The sequence below is a fragment of the Eptatretus burgeri genome, chromosome 3 (assembly GCF_056783735.1).
Source record: "Eptatretus burgeri isolate ZD-2024b chromosome 3, Ebu_testis_v1, whole genome shotgun sequence".
NCBI lineage: Eukaryota > Metazoa > Chordata > Myxini > Myxiniformes > Myxinidae > Eptatretus > Eptatretus burgeri.
The window spans coordinates 131,994,751-132,022,042 of NC_140963.1; the positions used below are offsets into that span (position 1 = coordinate 131,994,751).

At 46.4% G+C, this 27,292-nt stretch overlaps 1 protein-coding gene across 1 annotated transcript in view; it reads left to right on the plus strand.

Annotated features, from left to right (window-relative positions):
* The window catches only part of LOC147030994 (metabotropic glycine receptor-like), a 191,813-nt gene that overhangs the window by 40,748 nt on the left and 123,773 nt on the right, over window positions 1–27,292 (plus strand). Inside the window, exon 2 of the mRNA XM_085875634.1 lies at window positions 16,535–16,640. Coding sequence (XP_085731760.1) covers window positions 16,535–16,640 — 106 coding nt within the window. The remainder of the gene's footprint in view (window positions 1–16,534; window positions 16,641–27,292) is intronic.

Here is a 27,292-nt window from a genome sequence, read left to right on the forward strand (position 1 = left end):
TGTTGTCGGCGCCGTCTGTGAAGTAGAATTGTATAAGTGTTGCCGTGTGCTCGGTAGTCGGTATTAGCTCTGCATTGTTTTCGCTTTTATATTTGCTTTTTGTGTAAATGGAATTGTGTTTTCTTTTTTTTTGTGTGTGCTTTTGGTGGAATTGTATTTGTGTGCTTCCCGTGTGCCGAGAATAAATGTGCTTTATTGTTGAACTGTTCTCCCGCTTCGCTTCGTCTTTTCCCCCATTGAACCCTCATCTTGCTTCACGTAAAGGGTTGGTAGTGGGCTGAATACGCCCGATAATTAATCGAACCGTCGAGGTCGACGATAACACCGCTCGGTTATTCTGTTAGTACGGAACGGGTCGCTTAAGTGGCCCGTGTCCGAAGTCGACCTGCGGCGAGGTGCGATCGCCCGGTCTACCCTCCGCGTGGGTACTTCGGTAGGTCGAATTTGGCGAGCAACCCTATCCCACGCGGGGGCTGATTGGCTCGATCGCGGTGAGACCGAAAGGTCCACCCGTGACTGGTTCCCGGCGTTAGTCCGAGAGGGTCACGACTGGATTGTCCGTCCGGTGGGCGACGTGCCGCGATTCGAGTTACGTGGCCGTCAGCACGCCGGCGGGCGCGAAGACCGCAACACTGGTGTCAGGTCGTGCGATACAAATTCATCGCCCTCCTCGCGGCACTGGTACCGGAGAACAGGAAAACAGGCTCTCCTGTCTCCGGCTAAATTCACGGGAATCGGTCCAGGGGTGAGAGAAGCGACCCCCGATTCCCTCCAAATTACGAGCGAGCTAAATTAACCCTTCACGAGAAGCAAGATGGCGTCTCAAGGCGAGCGGGAGCCGGGGGTATTAGAAATGTATATGTGTAGTAATGTAGAATCCATGGTCCAGGATGGAATCCCCGAGCAGGAAATGTTGATTGTGCAGGAACACGGACTCGCCCAACTGAACCCAGGGCCCGAGGTGGGTGCGGCAGCGGCCGCGGTGGATGACACCTTCCCCCCCCCCTCTCCACCAAGACCCTTCCCCAACCCCTGCCGAAACGGCTCACTCAAGCGCACCCGACGTGGCCCAGCTATGCGCCATGCTGGCGGCAATGACAAATGAAATAAAAAACGAAATGAAAGACATGAACAAGCAAATGAATGAAGTGAAAACGACGATGGATACAAATACAAACGAAATGAAAGGCATGAACGAAAAGATGGATACAAATACAAATGAAATGAAAAACGAAATGAACAAGCAAATAAACGGAATGGAAGCAAACATGAAGGAAGGAATGAAAGAACTACGGGGTGAGACGCAGAACATGGGCCGATGCCTGCAGGCGGGCATGAAGGCCGTGACCAGGGAGCTGGGAATGGCGACTCCACGTGTGGGAGCAAACGAGCTGAAGGGGTGCAACGGCTGACAGGCCCGCGGTGGAGGCGGGTGAAAAAATAATTCAGGGGGCGTGTTCGGCGAGAGTCGTGACAGAGGAATCGACGGTGACCAAAAGGAAAAATTAAATGGGGAGACCAAAACGTGTGAGACGAGACACGAGGTGACGACGACAGAAAGAATAAAATGTAGAGAGACACGGGAGATAGAGGTGAATTGGACGGGGTAAGTGACGCACACACACACACGGAGGTAGTGGAGGACAATGGGGGTGAGCTCGCGGAGCGTGCAGGGACCCAGTGCGAGCACCTGGATGGCCTCCTCCAGGAACGAGGGGAGGGAGTATGCCCCCTTGAGGCGAGTCACGACCAGGTGAGTTCGGTCGTGCTTTGCGAGGTTGAGGGGACGAGTGCTGTGGACGGGTGCACGGAGAGCTTGGGGGGTGTAGAGGCCCCGGAGACCCTTGTGGGGACACAAATCCCCAGTGTGGTTGTCCCTGTGTGTGTGGTGCAAGGTGTGAGTGCGTCCCCGTGTGTGGAAGCGACCCCGTGTGTGAGTGGTGTGGTGGCGATGGTGCCGGAGTACGTGCTTCCCAGCACGCCGTGTGTGGATGAGGCACGGAGTGTGAGTGAGGCACCGCGGGTTAGTGCCCCCGCGTGTATGAGTGAGGCACGGTGTGTGGATGAGGCACCGCGGTTGAGTGCCCCCGCGTGTGTGGATGAGGCACGGAGTGCGAGTGAGGCACCGCGGGTGAGTGCCCCCGCACGCGTGAGTGAACGGCCGAGTGCAAGGGAGACCGTGTGTGTGAGAGAGCGGTATGTAAGGGAGATGTCGGTTGGCATGCGGGAGCACGCAGCCGCGTCTCCCCGTGTGAATGTGATGGAGTGGACTGTGTGCGTCGTAACACGCAGGTATGCGTGTGTTGAATGGAGACGGAGACGGCGGCATGGGAGGAAAGAAAGCCGGGTAGCGGCTGTGGTTGTTTCGAGGACCGTGCCGGGTTCGCCCAGCAGTGAGCACGAGGTTCGTGCTGTGCAACGCACGAGACCACCACGTGCTCGCTTGCGAGAGTGAAGTCCCGGTCCGGAAACGCACGCGGTGGATTTGCCGATCCCGCGGACGGACAAAGTTTAGGCAGGACTACGGATTTGGACCGGACGGGTTCTCCACGCGATCGTGTGTGTTAAGCTCCAACGGGCAAAGCACATGTGTTCGCGTGGGGAACCCCTCGAGACGTGGGGCTTGTTTTTTTCTGCGCACGGTGACGTCATGGCTGCACGTGGGTTGGAATCCGGCAGGAGGGGTATCTCTGCCGGATGGCACCGTCCAAGGAGGGACGAGGAACACGTGCAGCTGCATGACGTCACGGGCAGGTGCAAAGTGCGCGAGCTCTGAGTTGCCGCGCAGGTGCTGCGCATGGAAAAAAAAAGGGAAGAACAAGCCTCACTTTCGGGTACACAGGATTCCTGGGCAAGGGGTGGAAGACCCCCTTGACCTGGGCACAGGATGGAAACTAGTTAGGGGGAAGGGTTAGCTTAGTTAGACCGACTTCATGGGGCAGGGGTAAGTCCTCATGGAGTCCGTGGAATGGATTAGTTAGAGGGATTGTAGCCAGATTTAGGTTGGGAAATAAAATGGGATTATTTGAGGACATGGACAGACTTATGAATGTGTAGAGGGGACGTAGCTTAGCTACGTAGTGTTAAAAGGAACGTGCTGTAGTTTAAGGGACGACGTGGGAGCACGAGTTAGTTAGGGGATGTAGTTAGGAGGATGGCAGAGTTCAGCGGTGTGTGTGTTGAAGAGTTGTGGGTTGTGAGGTGAGTACGTGTACTTGTTGAGTGAGTGAGGCCAGCGGGTCTGTGTGAGTGGAGTGAATGGGGAATGCATGGTGCGATGAGTGATTGGGGGAGGAGTGACTCCCGCCAAGGGACCCCGGGGGTCAGTGTAGATTGAGTTAGCTGGGTTAGTCAAATTGAAAAATGGAGGTCGTTTTGTTGTTGGTGGGAAAGTAGGCTCGAGACCCATTTGGAGGGGTGCAGGAGCCCTGTTGACGGGCTTGGGAGCGTGGCTGCGAAAGGTATCGCTGAGTGGGTACCCCGGGCACCAGGCTGGTCGGCCGCGGTAGGGCCATGGGCCCATGGGGGGCCGGGATAGAGTAGTGGGCACGGGTGCGCCTGCTTGGTGCGGGGGCCCGGCGCCGTGGCCGCGTGGGCAGTGTTGTGGGCACGGGTGACCCTCGGAAAGGGGCCCGGGAGGCCGGCCTGCCACGTGTGCGTTTCAGGGGAGGTGCCATGGGGGCACTCCCGGTGTTAGGGAGCTGGTAGGCTCGGAGGCAGTGTAGTGCCCGGGGTGCCATAGCGGGAGATTCGGCAGAGGGTCGTGCCTGCCAAAGGGAGCCACGTGTCCCAGCCAGGAGACCGTGTGAGGGCACGGAGAGAAAATTGCGGGGCGAGGCCCGAAATTGTGAGGACACCAACACAGGCGACAGGAATCTGGGTTGTTAGAACCAATAGTTTAAGCGAGAGGCGCTTGTTGAAAGCCCCGGGGTAGTTTAGCAGTTAAATGGTTAGGGTAGATTAGGAGATGTACCCCTCCGCACCATCCATCCCCTCGCTCTCGTTGTGGGCCGCTGGACCCACTTTGGGTTAGATCGCCGAACTCTGGGGAGGCCATTCTGAGGCTTCGTTGGGCCTCGACACAGGACGCTAGCTCTCCCTTATTCCCCTCCGGGAAGGGAACGTAGGGGTTGGGAGTAGGCTAGGTGACAGAATAGGTTAGCCGAACAAGGACGATAAAGGGGGTTAGGGGACGATTTATAGTGGGGAAGTAAAAATAAAAACAATAAAAAATAAGTTGGGGCTAAATTGGGGTTTGACAAATTAAGGGAGTGGGTATGTACAGTGACAGGCAAAGGCGATAGGTTGGGAGGGGAGACAGGTAGGTGGTCCGAGCCCACCTTCCAAGTGGCCAGCACCACCGCACTCCCTCCACCAACCTCCACTGAACGGCAAGAGCTGGCCAACTTCATCGGCTGGCCGTGTTTTGCTTCAAGGCGGAGGCCGGCCAACCGTCTGCAGCTGCTGTGCTGCAAGGCCTGTGCCGGCTGGATCGTCTGCAGCTGCTGTGCTGCAAGGCCTGTGCCGGCCAGTTCATCTGCTGGCTGTTTTCTTCAAGGCCTGTGCCGGCCAGTTCATCTGCCGGCTGAGTTTGCCTGCAGCGGCCTTATTCTGCGGGCTGTGATTGCCTGCTCACCTTTGCCATGCCATGCCCACTGCCCATGTTCACCAGCCCCGTTCAATTTTTGCTTTGCCCCCCCCCCCTGTTCGTTTCCATGTGCGCCAGGATCAGAAAGCAACAGTTTGCAAGCTGCAAGAACTGCCCTGTTGGCAGCTACAACACGGGCCTGCAGTGGCGGCCCGTGCACCGTGTTTGCGTCCATCCATTCATGCATCCATTCGTTGTGCTCATTGCGTGTGCCGCTTGAGCTGGCACGGAGACTGCGTTTGTGCAGCCCATGCACCGTTGTGGTTCACTGCGTTCAGTTCAAAAGGGAAGGCCTTGGACTGCGTGTGAGCAGCCAGCCACGTTCCCTGTCACCTGCATTGTTTGAGCCAGAGACTGCATGCGAGCAGCCTGGCTCCCTGCTAACTGCTTTTCTTTTGCAGAGTTCAGTGATCCTGGGCCATGGTTTAGTGTAAAATTTGTAAGTTAAGGTTAAGATGTACTGTAAATATGAGTGCGCCCCCGGCATGTTTGTCTTAGCGCCGGCAATTTTATTTAAGTCGTCCGTATGAGTGAGTTTGTTTAGATAGTTACGCAGCCCTCAGGTTATTTATTTTGGGGACACGAATACCATGAATGTCGCACTCAGGGATCCGTAGGTAAAATGTACTTGGGAAAACTACACATGATGGCACACGAAAATTTGACGACTCGGGACGAGTCTGTAAAAGGGAAGGGGGTAGTGTTGTGGTTACCAAATTCCCGCAAACCACCATTCAGGTCCCTTAGGTGAGGTATCTCGGTAAGTACATGTGTAGTTAGGTCCAAACCCGTTGTCTAGTGGGAATACATGTCATTTATGCGAGCTGCGACTCTTCAGGATAGCCGTTTTTCTTTTACTATCTTTATTTTGGACCAACCGCCATGATTACCACCACAACCACAACATCAACCACCAACCACAACACCGCTTCACCACAACCGCCACGACCTTCACGTCACACCTCGCAACCGTAGCATCGCCACCGTTCTTGCCCCGCTGTGGTACCGGTGTTGGACTCGTGCAGGGCGCACGTTGAACAGCGTGTACAAAATCACGGATTTTGTGCTTCAAAACGGATCAAAACGACACACGCCCACTTTTTGCCGTCCAATCGGTGAGCGAGGGGCGATTTGGCCCCGCCTCCAGAACGATCGATATATGCAAATTTGTGGATCAAAAGCCTTCACGCCCACTTTTTCTCGGGCCAATGGGGAGCGAGGTGAAAGGTCAAAGGGAGGGGTCAAGGCGAAGCTACGGGGGGGGGATAAAAGGCCGGTGTTGGTGAGGGAGGAGAAGGAAAAGGAGTCGGAGGGTGGAGAGTGGAGTGTGGAAGTCTGGAGCCCGAAGCCTGCAGTAGCTGGAGAAGCTGAAGAGAGTCGAACGAGGAGCCCAAAGAAAGAGTCCAGGGTGGAGAGTCCAGGGCGGAGGCGGCAGCGGCGAGGGCAGACGAGGGGTGCTCGCGTCGGTGCCAGGAGCTGCACGCCCGAGGGAGGCCGGCAGCGCGACCTGGCCGAGGTGGAGACGCACACCAGGGATAATAAAGATCCTCTATACCCCGAGCATCAGCAACCCCCTCCTGTTTCCCCCCGCGCTGAGATAGTGCGACCAAGGGGGCCCCTTTTCCCACCCCCTGCCTGACACTGTCCGCGAGGCCCGCGGAGTGAGGCGCCATCGCCGCTCCGCGTCTCATCACCAGATGGGTAGGCGCGACCCGGTCTCGGCCTCAGGCCCGCCTCATTCTTGAGGTATTTCTTTTCCTTGGTTTTGGGTATGTGTTGTCGGCGCCGTCTGTGAAGTAGAATTGTATAAGTGTTGCCGTGTGCTCGGTAGTCGGTATTAGCTCTGCATTGTTTTCGCTTTTATATTTGCTTTTTGTGTAAATTGAATTGTGTTTTCTTTTTTTTTATGTGTGCTTTTGGTGGAATTGTATTTGTGTGCTTCCCGTGTGCCGAGAATAAATGTGCTTTATTGTTGAACTGTTCTCCCGCTTCGCTTCGTCTTTTCCCCCATTGAACTTTCATCTTGCTTCACGTAAAGGGTTGGTAGTGGGCTGAATACGCCCGATAATTAATCGAACCGTCGAGGTCGACGATAACACCGCTCGGTTATTCTGATAGTACGGAACGGGTCGCTTAAGTGGCCCGTGTCCGAAGTCGACCTGCGGCGAGGTGCGATCGCCCGGTCTACCCTCCGCGTGGGTACTTAGGTAGGTCGAATTTGGCGAGCAACCCTATCCCACGCGGGGGCTGATTGGCTCGATCGCGGTGAGACCGAAAGTTCCACCCGTGACTGGTTCCCGGCGTTAGTCCGAGAGGGTCACGACTGGATTGTCCGTCCGGTGGGCGACGTGCCGCGATTCGAGGTTACGTGGCCGTCAGCCAGCACGCCGGCGCGCTGAAGACCGCAACAATATATATATATATATATATATATATATATATATATATATATATATATATATATATATATATATATATATATATACACATTATATAATATAATAAATACAACTCCTTCCAGACTGTTGGAAAAGCATTCCAGGTGACTACCTCATGAAGCTGGTTGAGAGAATGCCAAGCGTGTACAAAGCTGTCATCAAGGCAAAGGGTGGCTTATTTGAAGAATCGACAATATAAAATATATTTTGATTTGTTTAACACTTTTTTGCTTTCTACATAATTCCATATGTGTTATTTCAATGTTTTGATGTCTTCACGATTATTCTACAATGTCGAAAATAGTGAAATTTAAGAAAAACGCTTCAATGAGTAAGTGTGTCCAAACTTTTGACTGGTCCTAAATAAATATATATATATATATATATATATATATATATATATATATATATATATATATATATATATATATATATATATATTGTTGCGCATCCGGGATGGCGGGGTTTCTCACCCGAGTGTTGATCGCCAAACGTTACAGATTCGGCGCCACCCTCACCACCGCCGTCTCTGGGGTTTATAACGCCGGCTGGCTCGGCACAGGCCTGAGGTCACGCGTCTTCAATTGCGATACCAACGTACCCCTGGACCTTACCAGCAGTTTGGGAAATAGAGCCCGGTTACATACTGGTTTTGTCAGATGCCGAGTGTTTTCTGCCAGTCTGTAACCATTTTGGTTTTATATACCAATCAAGCGAATCGTTTCTCAGCGCGGCACGAATTGACTCAAAGCGGCAACTTCATACGAATCAGCCAGATTTATTGGGGAACACAACACGAGCAAAATATTCACGACAATGTTTTTATCAATCTATAACCCGTTCTTAACTGGGGAACTACGGATTACGGGTTTTGAGGGGGTCCCAACCGAGATAAGCCTTAAACAAAATGCAGACAAGACATAGACAGCATGCAGACAAGACAGAGTACTTGGTGATGACGAGAGGAAAGTGTCAAAAGCACGAATGTCGCTCGTTACATGCCGCGTGGCAAAATGGCGCTCGCTCTCCTTCGTCGCACCGCACGCAGCCCCCGCGCGCTCTGACCCCGCGTAAGGTCGACGGCACAAGACCGTCAGATCGACGATGGGATTCAGCTGGTTTCTCACAAGGTCCAGCATTCAAGTTCAGTCCTGGCCTATTCACCAGACAAGGCCAAATTGAGGTGCCGGGCTCCGGCAGGCTGGGTCCATGGGATTCCAAGACGTCGTCGAGCCGTGAGGTGAGTTGGGACAGAGGCTCCGTGATTAGCACACAGCAGCCAGTTCCTCTCGAAGCAGATTGCAGCTTCGGCGCTCTCAGTTCCACCACCGGCCGGACTCGGGCGACTGCAGTTTCTCTCCCGGCAGGATCGCCCCTGTCTTTCCTTTTCTACGCTCGCCTCTCAAAACCGACTGCCGTTTCTCTCACGGCAGAATCACCCCTCTCTTTCCATTTCTTTGCTTGCCTCTTAAAGCCGACTGCCGTTTCTCTCACGGCAGAATCACCCCTCTCTTTCCTTTTCTTCGCTTGCCTCTCAAAGCCGACTGCCATTTCTCTCACGGCAGAATCACCCCTCTCTTTCCTTTTCTTCGCTTGCCTCGCAAAGCCGACTGCCATTTCTCTCACGGCAGAATCACCCCTCTCTTTCCATTTCTTTGCTTGCCTCTTAAAGCTGACTGCCGTTTCTCTCATGGCAGAATCACCTCCGTCTTTCCTTTTCTTCACTTGCCTCTCAAAGCCGACTGCCATTTCTCTCACGGCCGAATCACCTCCGTCCTCTCAGTTTCTTACCACTTTTTCTTTCCGGGGCGCGCCCCTTTACGAAGCCGACAAACTCCTCCCCCCAGCTCCACCTCCCTCTCCAGGCCACTCCCCCTCAGCCGACTGGGCAGGGCCTATCGTCCGGAGAGGGGAAGGAAGAAGAGGAAGCTCTCATACACCACCACCGCACGAACAATAAACAGCCTCTTAAACCTCCCGACACACATGTAACGTCCATTTTACCGAACAGCCTGGCTAAACATGCATTTAATGGGGGATCTGAGCTAATCCTATATTTAGTAGCAAACTCAGGGCCATTTCTGTCACAATATATATATATATATTTATATTTATATATATATATATATATATATATATATATATATATATATATATATATATAATATACATAGATATACCGTACATATATATATATATATATATATATATATATATATATATATATATATATATATATATATATGTATATTACTAAAACTCATCTTGTATGTTCCGAAATACAGCCAAAACGGTACACGATAGCGCAAATTTTTTATGGCCACCTGACTCACCATTCTCCTGCGGTGTGCAGTATCAAGTTTTGTTCAAATCGGGCAACGAAAAAAAATTATTTAAAAAATCAATTTCCGATTCAGTCAAGTACTTTTCGGGAGAATTTGATCAATGCAAACAACCTCAGCGGTATAGTTCACTGGAGCTATCTTTTTCTTTTTTTTTGTCTTGAAATGATTTTTCTTTTATCAACCGCTGTCACAATGGGAATCCAACGGGTTCACGGGTTGTCTAGTGTATTATATAAATATTATGTATATTATATACATATTATTTATATATATATACATGTATGTTGTATATACTGCATATACATACATACACAGTGATGGCCGCATGGGCGGAAAACTTTGAACCCGGTGTTTCTGTTAAAAAAACAAAAATAACCATGGACGCCGTTAACAAGACTCATCTCCAAATGGATCTTCGTGCCCAAGGTCGGTTTACCGTACTGGTGAGATGAATGAAGTCGATGGAGAACCGTGCCCACAAATACGTGGTAGTTACCTAATTGGCCAAGCGAACCAACGCCATGTGCCGTTCTCTGTGGGCCACCATTGTACACAAGGAAATTAGACACAGTTGGAGGCCATTTGCCCCATTATGCCTGCCTCACATCAACATCAGAAAAAAAAGGAAAAATGCAAAATGTTTTTCACGTTATTTGTGTTAAAAAAAACAGTCCCCCCCTCTTTTTCCACGGGTGTGGGGGGGGGTGGTGGAGGAGTAAGTGAAGGTGGTTCTTGGGGTTAGAAACGCATAACAACCACACTCCACCCCTTGATGAGACCCATACCGACAACACTCCACACAGATGCACACAATCACCCATCCATACTCAAACTACCTAAAAGTTCTGCCAATATCCCTCCATCCCCACTGCTTCTTGGTACATATACAGTTCTAGTTTAAATCCATCCACTGTGTCTGTTGATACCACTTTTACAGAGACACTATTACATGCATTGACCACTCTGAGTGAAACACCCCTGCCTCAATGTTGTCCTAACTCTCTTTTAATAACCATTCTCTACTTCTGTGTATATTCTTATTCTTATTTATGAGGCTCAATTTAAAATAAAGACATTAAATGAAAATAATAAGGTGTGTACAGAAATATTTTACATCAATGATAAAGCAACATGCAAAAATTTTGAGTCATCGATTCTGACTCATATGTGTGCCATCATCCCTCATCTCTGTGCCATGGGTATTTGTGTTTATTTTGAGAACAACAATGAATTTAACAGCATAAGAGCAGAAGATTAATCAACGAATGTACTTCAATCTCAAAGTCTTATATTTTACAACATCTTGCCATATTATTACCTCTGCCACCGAAGACGAAGGAGGTTATGTTTTCACTACTCTCTGTCTGCCCGTTTGTCACTTCCAAAATCGAAGATTTCTCTGTATATTGATCTGTCGATTTTGTTATTTTGGCTGTCTGTTTATCGTTCACAGGTCACAATTATAAACCGATCTTCACGGTACTTTGAGGGCAAAAGGTCAAAGATCAACTCAAGGTCAAACTTCTAAAATCATCAATTTTCATCCGATTGACCTGAGCTTTGATTAAGATTGTGGATTTTAATCATAATGAAAAGGATAATTTTATGTGTCCATGGTAACCTTTGGAGAGGGGGTGGATTTTGCAAGTAGCTTGCTCTGCACGACATCTTTTTCTTGTTTGTTTGTCTGTCTGTGTGCAGGATATCTCAAAAAATTGTAGACTGATCCGGATGAAATTTGGTGGGAAGGTTGGGTGTTTGACAAGGATGAACTAATTAGATTTTGGTGAAGATCCGGATCCGACGACGAGAATTTTTATAGTGATTCTTCACCATTGAGCGATAGGGCGAAACCGATATATTGCATGATACCTCAAAAGGTTGTGAACGGATTCGGATGAAACTTGGTGTACAGGTTGAGTGTGTGACCACAACTAATTGATTCGATTTTGGTGAAGATCCGAATCCGGATCTGGATACGAGAATTATTTAATTTTTGAAGTGAATCTTCACCATTGAGAGATGGGGCCAAAGCCGAAACATAGCATGATATTTCAAAAATGTATTGGGCCCGATATGTTCTTGTGTATCAGGCGTAACGTGGCAGAGGTATGCACTCTATCGAGTGCCCTTTGAGTTTGAGCTGTTTTCTCAGATCTTGTTATTTCCTGCTGATTACTTTGCCCCACCACATATCAGATTCATGTTCCACTATTTATATTGTTGATGTATTTTGTTCTCTTTTCCACAGTACATTTTGTTTGTATGACCCCTCTCTATGTCTAATTCCTCGAACTTCCTGTACCCTCAATGCTTATTCCAATGTATCACAATCAACCATGCAATTGCATTTTCATGGAACCACTACCTTTGTTCATTTTTCATGTTGTGGGTGGGTTCGGGAGAGTTGGGAGGAGGGGTGTGGAAGGGGGGGGGGGCCAGGGCAGAGTCAATTATTAGATTTATCGTATTGATCCCTGTTCGTGTTCGCATCGTTTTAGACATGTTTCTACATGTATTAAGGACAAGTGGATAGAGATAATTCATCCTGTTCTATTTTACACCACTGAGATGTCACTGTAACCTTTAGTAGCGAGAGATGTGAAGGATGTCTTGTCACATGTCTCTCATATTGAAATTTGTGAGGCTGGGTGAGTAGGAAGGGGGTGGTACAGCTTTGTTCTTTTCTTCCTCCCATCAAAGTGCAAAGGTCCCCCCACCCCAGCTGCCATCAACATTGGGGGACTGTTTCTGGTCTGTCATTGGTGGGATGTCTGAGTGGCCATTGGTCTACTCTGCCTCGGGCAAAGACGGGGGGGGGGGGGGAGGGAGTTAGTGTAATGGGTAGGGCAAGGGATGAAAGGAGTGAGTGTGGAGCAGAGACGTGCACTTGGCGGTATTTCTATTGCATGCTGGATCACTTGCTGTACACAAAACGTGTTCCTTCATGTGTACTGCTGCTGCCGGAATGTATCGGCCCTTGCTACCCGCAATCTCAGTACCCCCCTCCTGCTGTTCAACCGGGGGTGAAGCGCCTGCTCCATTATCACTCACACAGATCCATGTGAATGGTCATTGTGCATGTTGTCACCTTAGGGATGTTTAGTTTCCCTGTTGTGCAAGTTCTTGCAATTATTCTGGGTCTGTCTTTCATGCGGTAGTCCCATGTCTGTTGTCTAATGCGATTCAATTATTTGTATTTCATAAGCTTGCATGCATGTCAGTATCTTGCCGTCTTTTCCCATGTCCCTTGCTTTGGATAATTGAGTCTCCCGAAAGGAGTCAATTCAACTTAATTCCATAATTGATAGCGTACGAAGCTCAGTCTCCACTTGGGTGTGTTTTGTGTAAAATTGCTTCAAGTACAGAGACATGACAGAAGTATATAGACACCATTGTTTTTAAAGAATTTATTAATTGAACATTTGAAGTATATTGTTTCACGAGTCAGTAAGTGACCACTATATTCGTTATTGGTGTCTGTCTGTCTGTCTGTCTGTCTGTATCTGTCTGTCTGTCTGTCCCGAGCATAGCTCCGTGGGTTTTGATCCGATCCTGATAAAATTTTGGTGGGAGGTTTATATCATTATCTAGTTGTGTTTTCCTGAGAATGGGCATGGTGCGCCCATTATGGGTGGAGCCACGCCCAAAAAACATGTGTTTTTAGGGGGTAGCCGATTTCAATTTACATCTTTTCCGAGGGGGTTTGTGGAATCTGGCAGGGGTTTCGGTATTTGGTTAGCCCAATGGCACCTGCATAGCCCCACAGAGCTCGATTTTTTTTTTTCATTTTCGTCCCAAGGTCAAGGTCACAAGGCCACGAACTTAGAAAATTGTGAATTTTGACAGAAAAATCATACGACCACCCAAACTTTGAGAGCTCGGATGACAATATTTTCTATGCATAATCTTGAGGTCATTCCCCACCTAAGGTCTTGAAACCATTTTGCTCTATCTCAAACACCTTGCCCGTGGCGCCCCTTCAAGTTTGTTTTTACGCTGATTTCATCAAAGTATGGATAATCCGAGGAGTGTGAAATGCCATATAGCCTATATGACGTTATATTGTTCCTGGAATGTTCCAGAGGAAGTTTTGCACCAAAGGTCATAATCCTTGAACTTTGACCTTTAAAGTTCACAAAGGTCAAATTTTCAAAGTTGTGGGAATCGAACCGGGTTTTCGATCTTCTTTGACGAACTAACTCCAATAAGCTATAGCACGTATACTGTTTCTTTATTTTAATGTCCACAACATTGTTTTGTGACCTTTAAAGGTTATGCAAAGGTCAAATTTTGAAAGTTGTTGAACGAAACCGGGTTTTCGACATTTTGCAGCGAATAACCTGTCACTCGTACCACATCATGTTGATCATTTTTATAACTTGGTCAAAAATTATCACATTGTCTCATCCTTGACTTCTGAAATGATCTACATCGTCAAATACCGCTCGTGAACCATTGCCGTCTCCAGACTTGTTTGACCCATTTTAAAACATACACGAGCATTTGGTAAACTTGCCATTTGTAGATTTCAATGCTTTTACTCTTCAGGCATAGAACTAACGAGTTCTGAAATTTTCTCTTGTGGGATTTCTGCCCAGACTTCATGCAAAAGGTTTAGCAATTCTGCCCATGATGTTGGTTTCCTGGATTTTTTCCACACAGGTCGATCCAATATGGCCCAGAGGTGTTCAATGGAATTCATGTCAGGAGACTGACTTGGCCATGGAAGTCGCTTGATCCCATTTCTGTCCTGCCATTCTTTGGTCTTTTTTGCAGTGTGGAATGGAGCTCCATCTTCCATGAACAGAATGTTGTTTTTAGCTTGCCTGTTCGAAGAACAGAGAGCTATAGCGATACCCCCGGCGTGAGCGTGAACGTGAAAATGTTAAAGTTTTTGGTGCAAGTTATTTTTTCCTTTCCAATGTTTTTATCTCCCACACTATTTTTTTTATACGCCCGATATATATATATATATATATATATATATATATATATATATATATATATATATATATATATATATATATATATATATATATATCGGGGCGTATTATGTGATACCGGTCGTCCGTCCGTTCCTGTCCGCACTCTAACTCCCAAAGTTTTCAACTTTCACATTTCATATTTGGTACAGACTGTGGAGACGGTGTGGCGACATATGTTCGCCATCTAAAGTGGTTGCCATGGCAACCAGGATGCTGTTTTCCATCCGTTCCTGTCCGCAATCTAACTCCCAAAGTTTTCAACTTTCACGTTTCATATTTGCTACATAGGTACAGACTGTGGAGACGGTGTGTCGTGACATACGTACGTCATCTAAATTGGTTGCCATGGCAACCAGGATGCTGTTTTCCATGTAGTAGCACAATTCTGTATATACCTTCTTGTTCGGGCGTATATTGTGCTCACTTGCGCTCTTGTTACTGATTACAATATACAAATGCATATACTGTATTGCTTTAAAATTATTTGGATCAGACTTCACTGCAATGTTTTATAAAAAAATATTAATTATTAGACTCGTCTTTTAAAAACGATAAATATATAAACAGGCGAGCATTGGGTGGCTTTGACACCAACTCTCTGGTTGACCATCTGATCAGTGGAGAAGATGGGGAGATGTCCATCCTCAAGGATAGAAATGTATATCATAGAGTTGATGTTGCCAACATGCTCCACAAGCTCTGACCGACCAGCACTCCAGATTGTTCTCCACACCATCACTGAAAAACACTGTGTTTGACAGTTGGCTGCAATCGGTTCAAAGAAAACTCTTGATTGGGAAGTCTCCAGACCCATACCCGTCCACTGTCAGACAATTGAGAAAATTGGGACTCATCTGAAAAATGAGTTTGCCAAAACACCAAGGGTCTGTTGGCCATCTCGTCAGCCCACTTCTTTCTCCTTTGAATGTTGGCTGGTCCAAGAAGAGGTTTTCTCCGAGCTGCTCTCTCATCGTATCCCAGTTGATGAAGGTACCGCACGGCAGTTCTTGAGCTAACTTGGACCTCCGCTGCAACATCTGCTGCCTTGCAACGCGGAGTTTTCTCAATGGACTGCTTGACAGCTCAAAAAAACCTTTCTGAGGGCCCAGGTCGACCAGAACGGAAAGCTGTGGATTCCTTGCCTTCGCTCGTGAATTGCACAATCACCCAATTGACCGTAGAAAACGGAATGCCAAGGTTCTGAGCTATCTGACGCTGGCTGATTCCACATTCTGATTGGACAACAATTCATCCTCTTTGAAAATTGCAAAGATCGTGTGCTCCCGGCGTTCGAGGCATAGTTAATTGTGAAACATGCCCCAGTAACTCGTTTCTGCAAATAAATAGTTGAATATTAGAACAAATCACTGAGTAAAACTTGCTTTATACAGATGAAATAAATAAATTTTACGTGTCTATTTACTTCTGTCATGTCTCTGTAGGGTCATCTGCAGAGAGATCTTCACTGTGTTCGCTCTTTGTGCCAACTGTGGTTGTGGCTGTGGTTAAAGTGTTTGATTTGACCATACAAACAACAGTACTTTAGGTTACAGATGGAGTGATAATCCCTCAAATAAAGAGAGCCAGATCAGTGGTTAAAACTTGTAGGCAGGTACCCTTATGTTTTGTAGTTTGTGTAACCATAACGCCACTCCAGTGTGGCTGTATTCGTGTTTTCAAACACATACAGTATTTGCTTGTGTCTTTTTCCTGTTCAGATTCTTCTCTCTGTCTGCTTCCCTCTCTTTTCTGGACTGAAGCTTATGCTGAATACAGCCTTTTATTTAAAAAGAAAATCATGCAGTGGAGAGCCCGCCAATAGTTCCCTCCACTTTGAGCATTCGAGATTATTCTTATTATGGGGTTCAAAAGGAAATAAATGTTTGTGGATGTCGGTCTCTGCAATGTGTTTGGACACGACCATTATTGAGCCAAGGAATGCTATGTTTGTGTCTTTTTCTTTCATTGCAGCATGAATTGTCTGATAAATAACTACTCTCTTTTCATTGTAAGCCCTTTAACAAGAAACGTGTTTAAATTGAAGTGATTTTTTTTGTATCATTCAAAAATATGTAATGTTGCATAATGACTGAATGGAACTTTTGTTCCATACAGGGGTCTTGTCTGGGTGGACGTAGATCTCCAGGAACTTGATATCGACCAATGCTCAACTGACTGGAGCTGGCATCAAAGTCCACACGAATGTCCCAACTATACTCAGGTGAGTTGGGATTGCACAGTTAATGCTTGTGCTACCTGATGGGCTGTAAGAATTAATGTCTGGTAAAATTCCATATTTTTTTGTCACTAATACCCAGATGAAGCTGTACTTGGCTAAAAGCTTGGCACATCCATAGGAAGAGTACATTAACTTGTGTATTGTGCTGAGCTACAGCCTGGATTTGGATAAGCTGTCCAAAATCCAAATGAGTTCTGCATGTGAAGGGAAGATAATGCAAAAAATTACATAATATGAAGCTTACAAGCATTTAATGATTTTTTTTCAACAACATTTTGTTCTCATTCCTGTTCTTTTGGGTTTTAAATGCTTTCTCATTTCTATTTCTTCTCTCTGTCCTTCAGCTATTTCATGAACCTTGACCTCTGTAGTTAAAAAAAGTATTTATACACACACAACACACACACACACAGCAAACCCTCCAATATTGTGGGGGTTCGGTTCCGAGAAAATGCCGCGATAGTTAAAAAGTAAAGGGCCAATGGGAAGGGGGGTTCGATTCCTGGACTTCGAGAAAAAATCGAGGGAGATGGCTCAATTAATTTTGTCCATCGTTTTACGTTTGGGTGCTATTATTAACTTTTGGGTTTATACTAGATCTTGGAGATCTAGTATTACAGGATCTCCATATGTCATTTCCTGTTCGATGATGTTTTATTATCAAACTTAGCTTCGTTCCTGTATACTGGTCTGATTACAATTAACAGTGCCCGAGAAACAAGAATCGGCTCGTTATGAGAGGTAATCGTATCTCAGCTCAAAAACCACGATTGGCCGAAATAAATACCGCGATAACAAAATCGGAACACAATAGGTTGCTCACGATTAGTAGAAACCCACAATATTGGAACCTGCGCTGATTGAGTTTGCAGTATCTACCTATATACTGCAAAATATTGTGTATTTCTGTATTTGTCTGTCCCCTTTCATAAGGCCAATCTTTTAACATGACTGTGTGTTCATTGCAGTCTATTTTTCGGGATTAAAAAAACACTTGAAAAACATTTCACATGAAAGAGTAATTAAGTCTCTTCTGTTGGAATTGCAGACAGTGACTTGGAAACTGAGCTTCAAGGGCAGAAACAAGGGCATAGAAACGTTTAAAAAATAAATAAACCAATGTCACCCGCAGGGTGACCCGTATCTTGCCAAAAGGTGACTACGTGTGACTTCTTTAAGGTCACACTGAGGTGAACAGAGCTGCTATCCACCAGGAGCGACTCCTTGAGGAATATCTGCCTACGAGAAATTCCGATGAGAATCGTTCTACAGAGTAACCATGAAAAATATGCGTTTTCCTCATAACGTCACCAAATGACGTCATAATGTCTCAAGCTTGACATATCTAGAAAGCACTCATTGAGGTGTTCAATTTGAGGTACTTCACGATATGGTTCCTAAAACTTGAAAATTTGACCTTGGGGTCAAATATGTTTGACCTGAGGCGCTAACCATGAACGTCAAGGCCAATCGCCACCAAACATTAATCAGCTGAGCGCCAGACCATGAACTATATTCCCATGAAGTTTGAAGACGATCCGATCAAAATTAATCAAAAAACAAGGGTTTCGTCGACTCCCCTGATTTGCGACAAAGTGACCTTGACCTTTGACCTTTGACCTTGACCTTCAAAATTTTATGCGCTGAAAGGTGTGCTGTATCACGTGATTGGGTTTTCGTATATCATGACTCGCCCGCTAGGGGTGGCAGGAATGTACATCAGGACGCGCAATAAAGCGGAGTTGCTGCTAACACTCTTGCTTCTCATGTTCCACTGCACTTCGTACACCACATTTGGTGACGAAGATGGGATGATCGACGAGTCACGGTGCACGGACAGGTGCCCGTTTTCGTCGGAGACGACTTCGAATTGTTTGCAGAACAATTGGGATGCTATTTCCACGTGAATGATGTGGTCGACGAGAGCAAACAGAAGTCGATCTTGCTCGCCTCGCTATCGACGGAACATTATCGACTACTGAGTGATTTGGTGGCGCCGGACAAGCCCCGTGATGACGGGCTGTCATTTCAGGACATTGTGCAGAAGATGAAAGCACACATGGTGCCGGAGATGTCATTACAGCTCGCTCGATACCAGTTTGATCGCCTCTTGAAAGGTGCGGAAGAGCGCGTCGCTGATTTTGTGGCGCGAGTGAAGCATTCTTCCGTGGCATGCAAGTTCACGGCGGAGGAGCGTCCAGCTCGGCTCAGAGATCGTTTTATTGCTGGTTTACAAGATGCGAAGATGGTTTCGGCGGTTCTACGGCTGAAGGGTGAAGCCATTACATTCGACTCGGCGGTCGGCCGTTGTTGAGCCTGTTTTCAATTGGCCCTGCGGCGGCGCGCCCGATGACGTTGGAAATCGAAGTGAACAAAACGCCGATCACGTTTCAGGTTGATACGGGAGCGGCTGTGTCGATCATAGGCGAACAGACCGCCCGTAGACTCAACGGCCTGAAGCTTATCAGGTCAAACCTCACGCTGTTCACGTACACCCGTGAGAAGATAACGCCAGTCGGGATGGCAGACGTGTCTGTGCGGTACCAAGGCCAGGTCGCCACGCTTCCGTTGTACGTCGTGCGGGGGAGGGGACCATCTCTCCTCGGCCGAGACTGGCTGTCCCGTATCAGGCTAGACTGGGCCGCAGTTCACCTTGTGCAACCCGTGCTGAGCCGGTGGGAGGATCAGTTGGAGAAGATTCTTCAGACTCAAGGTTTGTTTTGCGACAACCTTGGGAAACTCAAGGGCGTGCAGGCAAAGCTCTTGCTGAAGGAGGGGGTGGTTCCTCGTTTTTGTAAGCCACAACCGGTGCCGTATGCCCTGTGGGACAAGGTCAAGGGTGAACTGGATAGGCTGGAGGCCTGTGGAGTGATCGAACGGGTGTCGTACTCAGATTGGGCCACCCCGGTCGTCACGGTGCTGAAACGGAATGGGGACGTCCGATTGTGCGGGGACTTCAAGTCCACGGTTAACCCGGGGCTCAGCATGGAGCAATATCCACTGCCGTCAATCGATGAAATATATGCGCGATTGGCGGGGAGTCGATACTTCACGAAGCTAGACCTGCGTGATGCATATTTTCACCTGGTGATGGATCCCGGGAGTAGCGAGCTTTTGACAATCAACACGTGTCAAGGGCTCTATCGATATACCCGACTCTGTTTTGGGATTGCTTCGGCCCCAGCCTTGTGGCAGAAAGCCATGGATCGGGTTTGCATTGGCCTGCCCGCTCAGACCTACCTGGACGATGTGCTCATTGCGGGGAAAACGGCGGACGAGCATCTGGCGAACATTGCCCAAGTGCTGACAAAGCTAGAAGCATGCGGCCTGCGCTTGAACAGGGACAAGTGCGTGTTCTTCAAGCAGCGCTTGGAATACCTCGGGCACATCATCACGCCGGAGGGGCTGTTGAAAGGCCCTTGGAAGGTGGAGGCGATTCAGCACATGCCACCGCCTCGCGACAAGACGCAGCTGCGCGCGTTCATTGGTATGGCCCAGTATTACCAAAGGTTCGTGCGCGGGCTCAGCTCACAACTTGCGCCGTTAACGCGGTTGCTCAGGAAGGACGAGCGCTGGGCCTGGGGGCCTGTACACCAGGTATCGTTCGACCGCGTCAAGCAGCTGCTCACAGAGGATCGGTCCTCGTGCACTACGAGCCTGCGCGTCCGCTCTTATTGGCATGCGACAGCTCTGCATATGGCATCGGGGCAGTGCTCTCCCACAGGATGGACGATGGTTCCGAGCGGCCTGTTTGTTTTGCATCCCGGACCCTGTCCGCAGCAGAGCGGGAATATGCCCAGATCGAGCGCGAGGCTCTCAGCCTCGTCTGGGGTGTGCGGAGGTTTCATCAATACCTGCTGGGGCGGCATTTCACTTTGCAGACGGATCACAAACCGCTTCAATTCATCCTGAGACCCGAACGCGGTGTACCGGTGGTAGCGGCCGCGCGAATACAGCGGTGGTGTCTGTTTCTTTCTGCTTACAATTACGATATTCAGTTCCAAAGCACCGAGAAGCATGCTAACTGTGACGGGCTCTCGCGCTTGCCGTGTGCGAACGGTCCAGCTGCGTCTGAGTCGGCCGACCGGGTCGATGTGTTCGCGCTGGGCCAGGTCCAAAGCGGGCCGATCACGGCCAAACAGATCGCGGTGGAATCGGCTCATGATCCAGGTTCGTGCGCGGGCTCAGCTCGTTCATCCGAGGCGGGTCAGGATGCGGCCGCTGTACTTGGAGGATTTTGAGTGTTGATTGGTTTCGGTTGGTCATGTTATGATTGTCCTTTCATCATTTGACTTGTCATTTTACGAGGGGAGGAGTGTGCTGTATCACGTGATTGGGTTTTCATATATCATGACTCGCCCGCTAGGGGTGGCAGGAATGTACATCAGGACGCGCAATAAAGCGGAGTTGCTGCTAACACTCTTGCTTCTCATGTTCCACTGCACCTCGTACACCACAAAAGGGACCTCTTTAGGCCTCTGATATGCGAAGTTACAAAAATTTCCAATGATAACTGTGCTCTGCAGAGTGATTTATACGTGATTACAGACAAAAAAATAAAATAAAATAAAATAAAAAACATATGAAGGTCAAGGCCGATCGCCACCAAAAATTAATCAGCTGAGCGCCAGACCATGAACTATATTCCCATGAAGTTTGAAGACGATCCGATCAAAATTACTAAAAAAAATAAGGGTTTCATCAACTCCCCTGATTTGCGACAAAGTGACCTTGACCTTTGACCTTGACCTTCAAAATTTTATGTGCTGAAAGGGACCTCTATAGGCCTCTGATATGCGAAGTTACAAAAATTTCCATTGATAACTGTGCTCTGCAGAATTTTTTATACTATACGTGATTACAGACAAACAAAAAAAACAAAAAACATACAAGCTGACTAACATATCTTGCAAAAACTTCGTTTTGGCAAGATAATAAATAAATAAATGCAAGGTGCAGGGAGGTGAAATTCGCTTCACATTATGTGGAACTTGCGCAGAGTAAAACGTGTGTTCATTTACATCTGTAGGATGTCGAATAAATAAAGAATATATTAGCACACCTGACGCTCGCCCAAGGCTTCGGACTTTGCCATGCTCACGAGGCTGTACCGTCAAAACTAAACGGCCCAGAAGATAAAGAAAATAGCGTCATATTTGCACGTCATGTTTGATTATTACACTTTTTCTTGGTACGAAACATCATATCTTCCAGACTCCTCGAATATTTTGCTTAAAATAATTCCAGCACGTCGTTTTTGAGGGGCTTTCATACGAGTATAAAAATAAATGGCAGTGTGTGTCAGTCAGTCAGTCATTTAGTCAGTGCGTGTGCGTGTGCGTGTGCGTGTGTGTGTGTGTGTGTGTGTGTGTGTGTGTGTGTGTGTGTGTGTGTGTGTGTGCGTGCGTGTGCGTGTGCGTGTGCGTGTGTGTGTGTGTGTGTGTGTGTGTGTGTCTCTCTTCCATAACTCCAAAATCATGAAACCAAGCAGCCTGATACTGTGCATGCATATGAAGGGAAGTCCAAGGAAGTGCATGAATGAAAATTGGGTGTTTGGGTGAATTTAAACATGCCTTTTGAAGATAATCAACAGCTTACCTTCATGAAAGGCTCATCCTTGGTCGGCTCAACTTCACTTCGTAAGGGTCTTTTGATTCGATCTACTCAAAAAGCCTTGCTTTGGAGCTGTTACAGAATAATTAAAGGATATAATCGAAATCTGATTTCAGATTTGAGGATTGGATGTCGTAGATGAACTGCAGTGCCTTCGGAAAGTATTCACACCCCTTGACTTTTTAACATTTTCTTGGGTTACAGCCTGAATTTGAAATTGATTCAATTGAGTTTTTTGGCATTTATCTACACATAATAGCACATCGTGTCAAAGTGGAATTTTAGGGTTTTTTTTCGAAATTTTCACAAGTTCATTAAAAACAAGTGGTGCCAGGCACAACAAATCCCACCCATTTAAGGCATAAAGTTATTTTGGGGATCAAGTTTTAATTTGATACATCCTTAACCTGAATGTTGATTATAAGGAATATTTTAGTCTTGGTTTGAAGTCAATTAAACCATTTTTGCCGAAGTTATGACCGTAAAATGATTTTGACCTTTCAAGGCCATGTAAGGTCAAAGGTCATGGTGTCAAATGAAAGCTAATAAAGGACTTGATATATGTCTTCCATAGTAAACACGCATATTCCTAACGTTTTTTGATTTATAATGGAAAATTTGTAATTTTGACCGATGACCATGACCCCCAAAACTTCGGACCCTACCGATCTTCTCAAATATGCATTTTTCACTGTAGGAATGGGAAGTATTATAAGTGACAAATAGAATAAGGTTCACTATAAGCTTAGTTTGAAGTAAATCAGATCATTTTGATGAAGTTATGAGCGAAAAACGATTTTGATATTTTCGTGACCTTGACCTTGACCTTTGATCCAATTGGACCCAAAAGTTAATGGGGTCGTCCAAGGTTCATTGCCCACCTGTGGATTAAATTTGATAGTGTTTGCTAAAGCCGTTTTGCCGTAAAGTTGCTAACAGACAGACAGACAAACAAACAAATGAAAAATCGTGCTTAGCACGACACTTGGCGAATTAGTTGACCTTTCAGTGTGGTGGTCCAAGCTGTAATGTCATGGAATGTGTGGTGTTTATTTGTTCGTACATTAATAAAATGACGCGACGTCACAAATAACAATTATCAGGCGCGCGTTGTCATGGTAATAGCAGCAGATTGAAAATTTTCACAACTCATTTAAAGCCACCATGTGACATTCAACAACTTATCATCGGTGCTTGTTGCCTTCATTCTGATCGTAGAAAATATTTGAAAATACCGAGGAACATTGCTTTTCAACCAGCTTTACGATCCCGTTATCAGGTTTGAAATATGTTGTAAAACAAAAATATGTATCTTATATGTGTGTTTTTCATGTTTTGGGTGACCCTGACCTTGACCTTGGGTCAATTGCGATCAAACTTTGAACACATGTTAATATTACATGCATAAATAGACAGTATAAGTTTCAATATAAGTGCAAAACTGTTTGAGAAATAGCCATGTGTAATTCACAAAATTCCCCATTGGTTTATAATGGGAGATAATATAAAGTGATGCAGAATCCAGATCCTGATCTTGAACATCACCAAAAGTCACATATCTTTTTGCACTGTGGATTTCTATCAGCTGTTAAAATTTCATCCAAATCGGTTAAGAATTGTGACCTGTAGAACGAATAGAATTTTTTTTAAATCACGCCAATAGCTAAAAACTTTGACGTCATACGCTTGCGAAAACTGTGCATAATTTGTACTAACATGCATTTTAAAACATTTAGATATTCCATTGAAGTTTGTTTTGGCGTCACCAGGAAGTCGCTACGACTTCCAGTTACTGAGTTATCTTCAAAAGCTTGTTTTCACCTTTTTTTGATGTAACGTCATGGCGTTAAGTGTGATTATGACGTGATTTTATCCCAGACTATTTCAGCAAGATTGGCTATCACGTGTTAAAATTTGAGAATGATTGCTTCAGTAGTTTTGGCTGCACAAGAGCGTATATATTTTTTTTTAAATGACGTCAATAGGCAAAACTTTGACGTCATACGCTTGCGAAAACTATGCGTAACTTGTAATAATATGCATTTCGTAATCATTTAGATATTTGAATGAAGTTTAATTTGGCGTCAACCGGAAGTCGCGATGACTTCCGGTCACTGAGTTATGTCCAAAAATGTGTTTTCACGTTGTGTGACGTCACGTCGTGACGTTTAGTCCGATTAAGACGGAGTTTGGACGCGGACCGTCTCAGGGTGGGATCATGAAAAGCTGAAATGTCCTGCATGAATAAGTATTCAACCTCTTTGCTATTACACTCCAAATTGAGCTCAGGTCCATCCAATTGCCTTTGATCATCCTTGAGATGTCTTTGCAACTTGATTGGATTCCACCTGTGGCCAATTTAATTGATTGCACATGACTTAGAAAGAAACACACCTTTTTATACAAGGTCCCACAGTTGAGAATGCATGTCAGAGCAATAACTCCACCATGAAGTCCAAGGAATTGTCCATAGAACACCAATATATGATTTTGAGGAGGCATAGATCTGGCGAAGGCAATAAAACAATTTCTAGAATGTTGAAAGTTCCCAAGAGCACAGTGAGCTCCATCATTAGGAAGCGGAAAGAATATAGAACGACTCAGACTCTTCCTTGAGTTGGTCACCTGACCAAACTGAGTAACCAGGCAAGAAGGACTTTGGTCAGGGAGGCGACTGAGAACCCATTGACCGCTCTGACAGAACTACAGAGTTCCTTAGCTGAGAAGGGAGAACCTGCCAGAAGGACAACAATCTCTGCAGCACTTTACAAATCTAGGCTTTATGGGAGAGTGGCCAGACAGAAACCACTCCTGAGAAAAAGGCACATGATAGCACACCTGAAGTTTTCAAAAAGGCATGCGAAAGATTGAGAGCATGTGGCAAAAGATTCTGTGTTCTGATGAGACGAAAATTGAACTCTTTGGCCTGAATGTGAAGTCCTATGTTTGGCAGAAACCAAGCACAGCTCTTCACCCATCTAACACCATCCCTACCGTGAAGTATGGTAGTGGCAGCATCATGCTATGGGCATGCTTTTCAGCGGCAGGGACTGGGAGACTTGTCAGGATAGAGGGAACAATGAATGAAGCCAAATCCAGACAAATAAATCCTTGAGGAGAACCGGCTTCAGAGTGCAAAGGCCTGAGACTGCGGCGAAGATTTATGTTTCAACAGAACAATTACCCCAAGCATACAGTCAAAGCAACACTGGAATGGCTTCAAAAGAAGAACGTGAAATTCCTTGAGTGCCCAGCCAAAGTCCAGACTTTAATCCCATTGAGAGTCTGTAGAATTACTTAAAGATCGCTGTTCACCGACGCTTGCTGTCCAACTTGACAGAGCTTGAGCAAATGTGCAAAGAAGAATGGGAGAAAATCCCCAAATCCAGATATGCAAAGCTGATACAGACATACCCAAAAAGATTTGAAGCTGTAATTGCTGCCAAAGGCACTTCCACAAGGTGTATTGTGTATACTCAGTGGGCTGAATACTTATGTAAATTAGATATTTCTGTGCACCCAGACCCCGGCATTTGTGTTTCCAACATTCGCAGGTTCTGTGTATTCGCAGTTGATAACTTGCGACATGCTCCTACATTCGTGGGAAATTGCCCCGCATGGACACGGTTTTCGCTGGGATTTTTATTTTTTGTATTATTATTATAATAATTTTTTTTTATTATTTATTTTTATTTCCATGATTATTTGTTTTTCCACGAGCATAACACAGTTCCAAAACATATCTTCCTTGAGCCATGCACAAAACAGCTGGATGTACGTACAGTACAATACTGTACGTACGCAAATAACATATTTTCCACAAGCTGCAAACATGACCTGCTTCCTGTACGTATATTGTAGCTTCGCAGGATAAACGGTTTCGCTGGACGTCTCACCATGTGCACTTTAAACATACGGGACTGTATTGTAGCTTCGCGGCACAAACATAGCTTTGTGGGATGTCTCACTAGTGTAACACGTCATTCCCTGTGATGCCATCCCCTGTGAGTTACTTACAGAATGAAAACACCAACAGCATCTGTTGATGTATCCGGTAATTATCAGCTCACCACATATGAGCATTACACAATGGAAACGTTCAGCACATCTTCGTGTAAATCACCATCTTGCTTCAAACCGCACCATCACAGCTCTTACATTTTAAAAACGCTCAGCATAATCTCCCTGCGGATAGGAAAGATGTCATGTCCTGTGAGTTAAAGAATGTAAACGTTCAGTATATCTATTAGTGTAAATAGCAGCGAGCTACATGCAGACCAATTACACAATGACATCGCTCACCATGTCTATTATCAGCTGCCGAACACAGCATTACCCATTAAAATCCCCCACAAACAATGTGCAGACGACTCACCCTCCTGCAGTTACCCACAATGCACGCATCAAGCTCCTAGGGGAGCATGCCTCTGAGGACCACGACGCAGCAAAGGCATTCCTTACAGAATTCATGATCCTCATCGAGGAGAAGGGGTACCTGCCGGGACAGGTTTTTAACGCTGAAGAAGCCAGCTTCTTTTGAAAAAAGATGCTGACCAGAATGTTCATCTTGCAGCACGAGAGCAAAGCAGCCGGCTTCAAGACCACGAAGGACCAGGTATCCCTTCTCCTCTGCGTAAACACCAAAGGTGACTTCATGGTAAAGCCCATGATGGTCTACCATTCCCTGAATCCACGTGCGCTGAAGACCAAAAACAGGCAGGTGCTGCCTGTGTACTGGAGGGCGAACAGGAAGGCATGGGTGACGTCTGAACTTTTTATGAACTGGATCCATACCTGTTTCGTTCCTCAGGTCGAGAGGTACTTGGCAGGAAAGAACCTTTCGTTCAAGATACTCCTGCTGCTTGACAACGCTCCTGGCCACCCCACGGGCAAGAATGGCTCATCTTCATCCTCATCGTAATCATTACCATTTTCATCATTTTGCAAAGTTATGTGTGCTGTTTGTTTTATAAAAAAAATTGAAATGGTACATGATGATGATGTTGTTTTTCGTTTCGTGT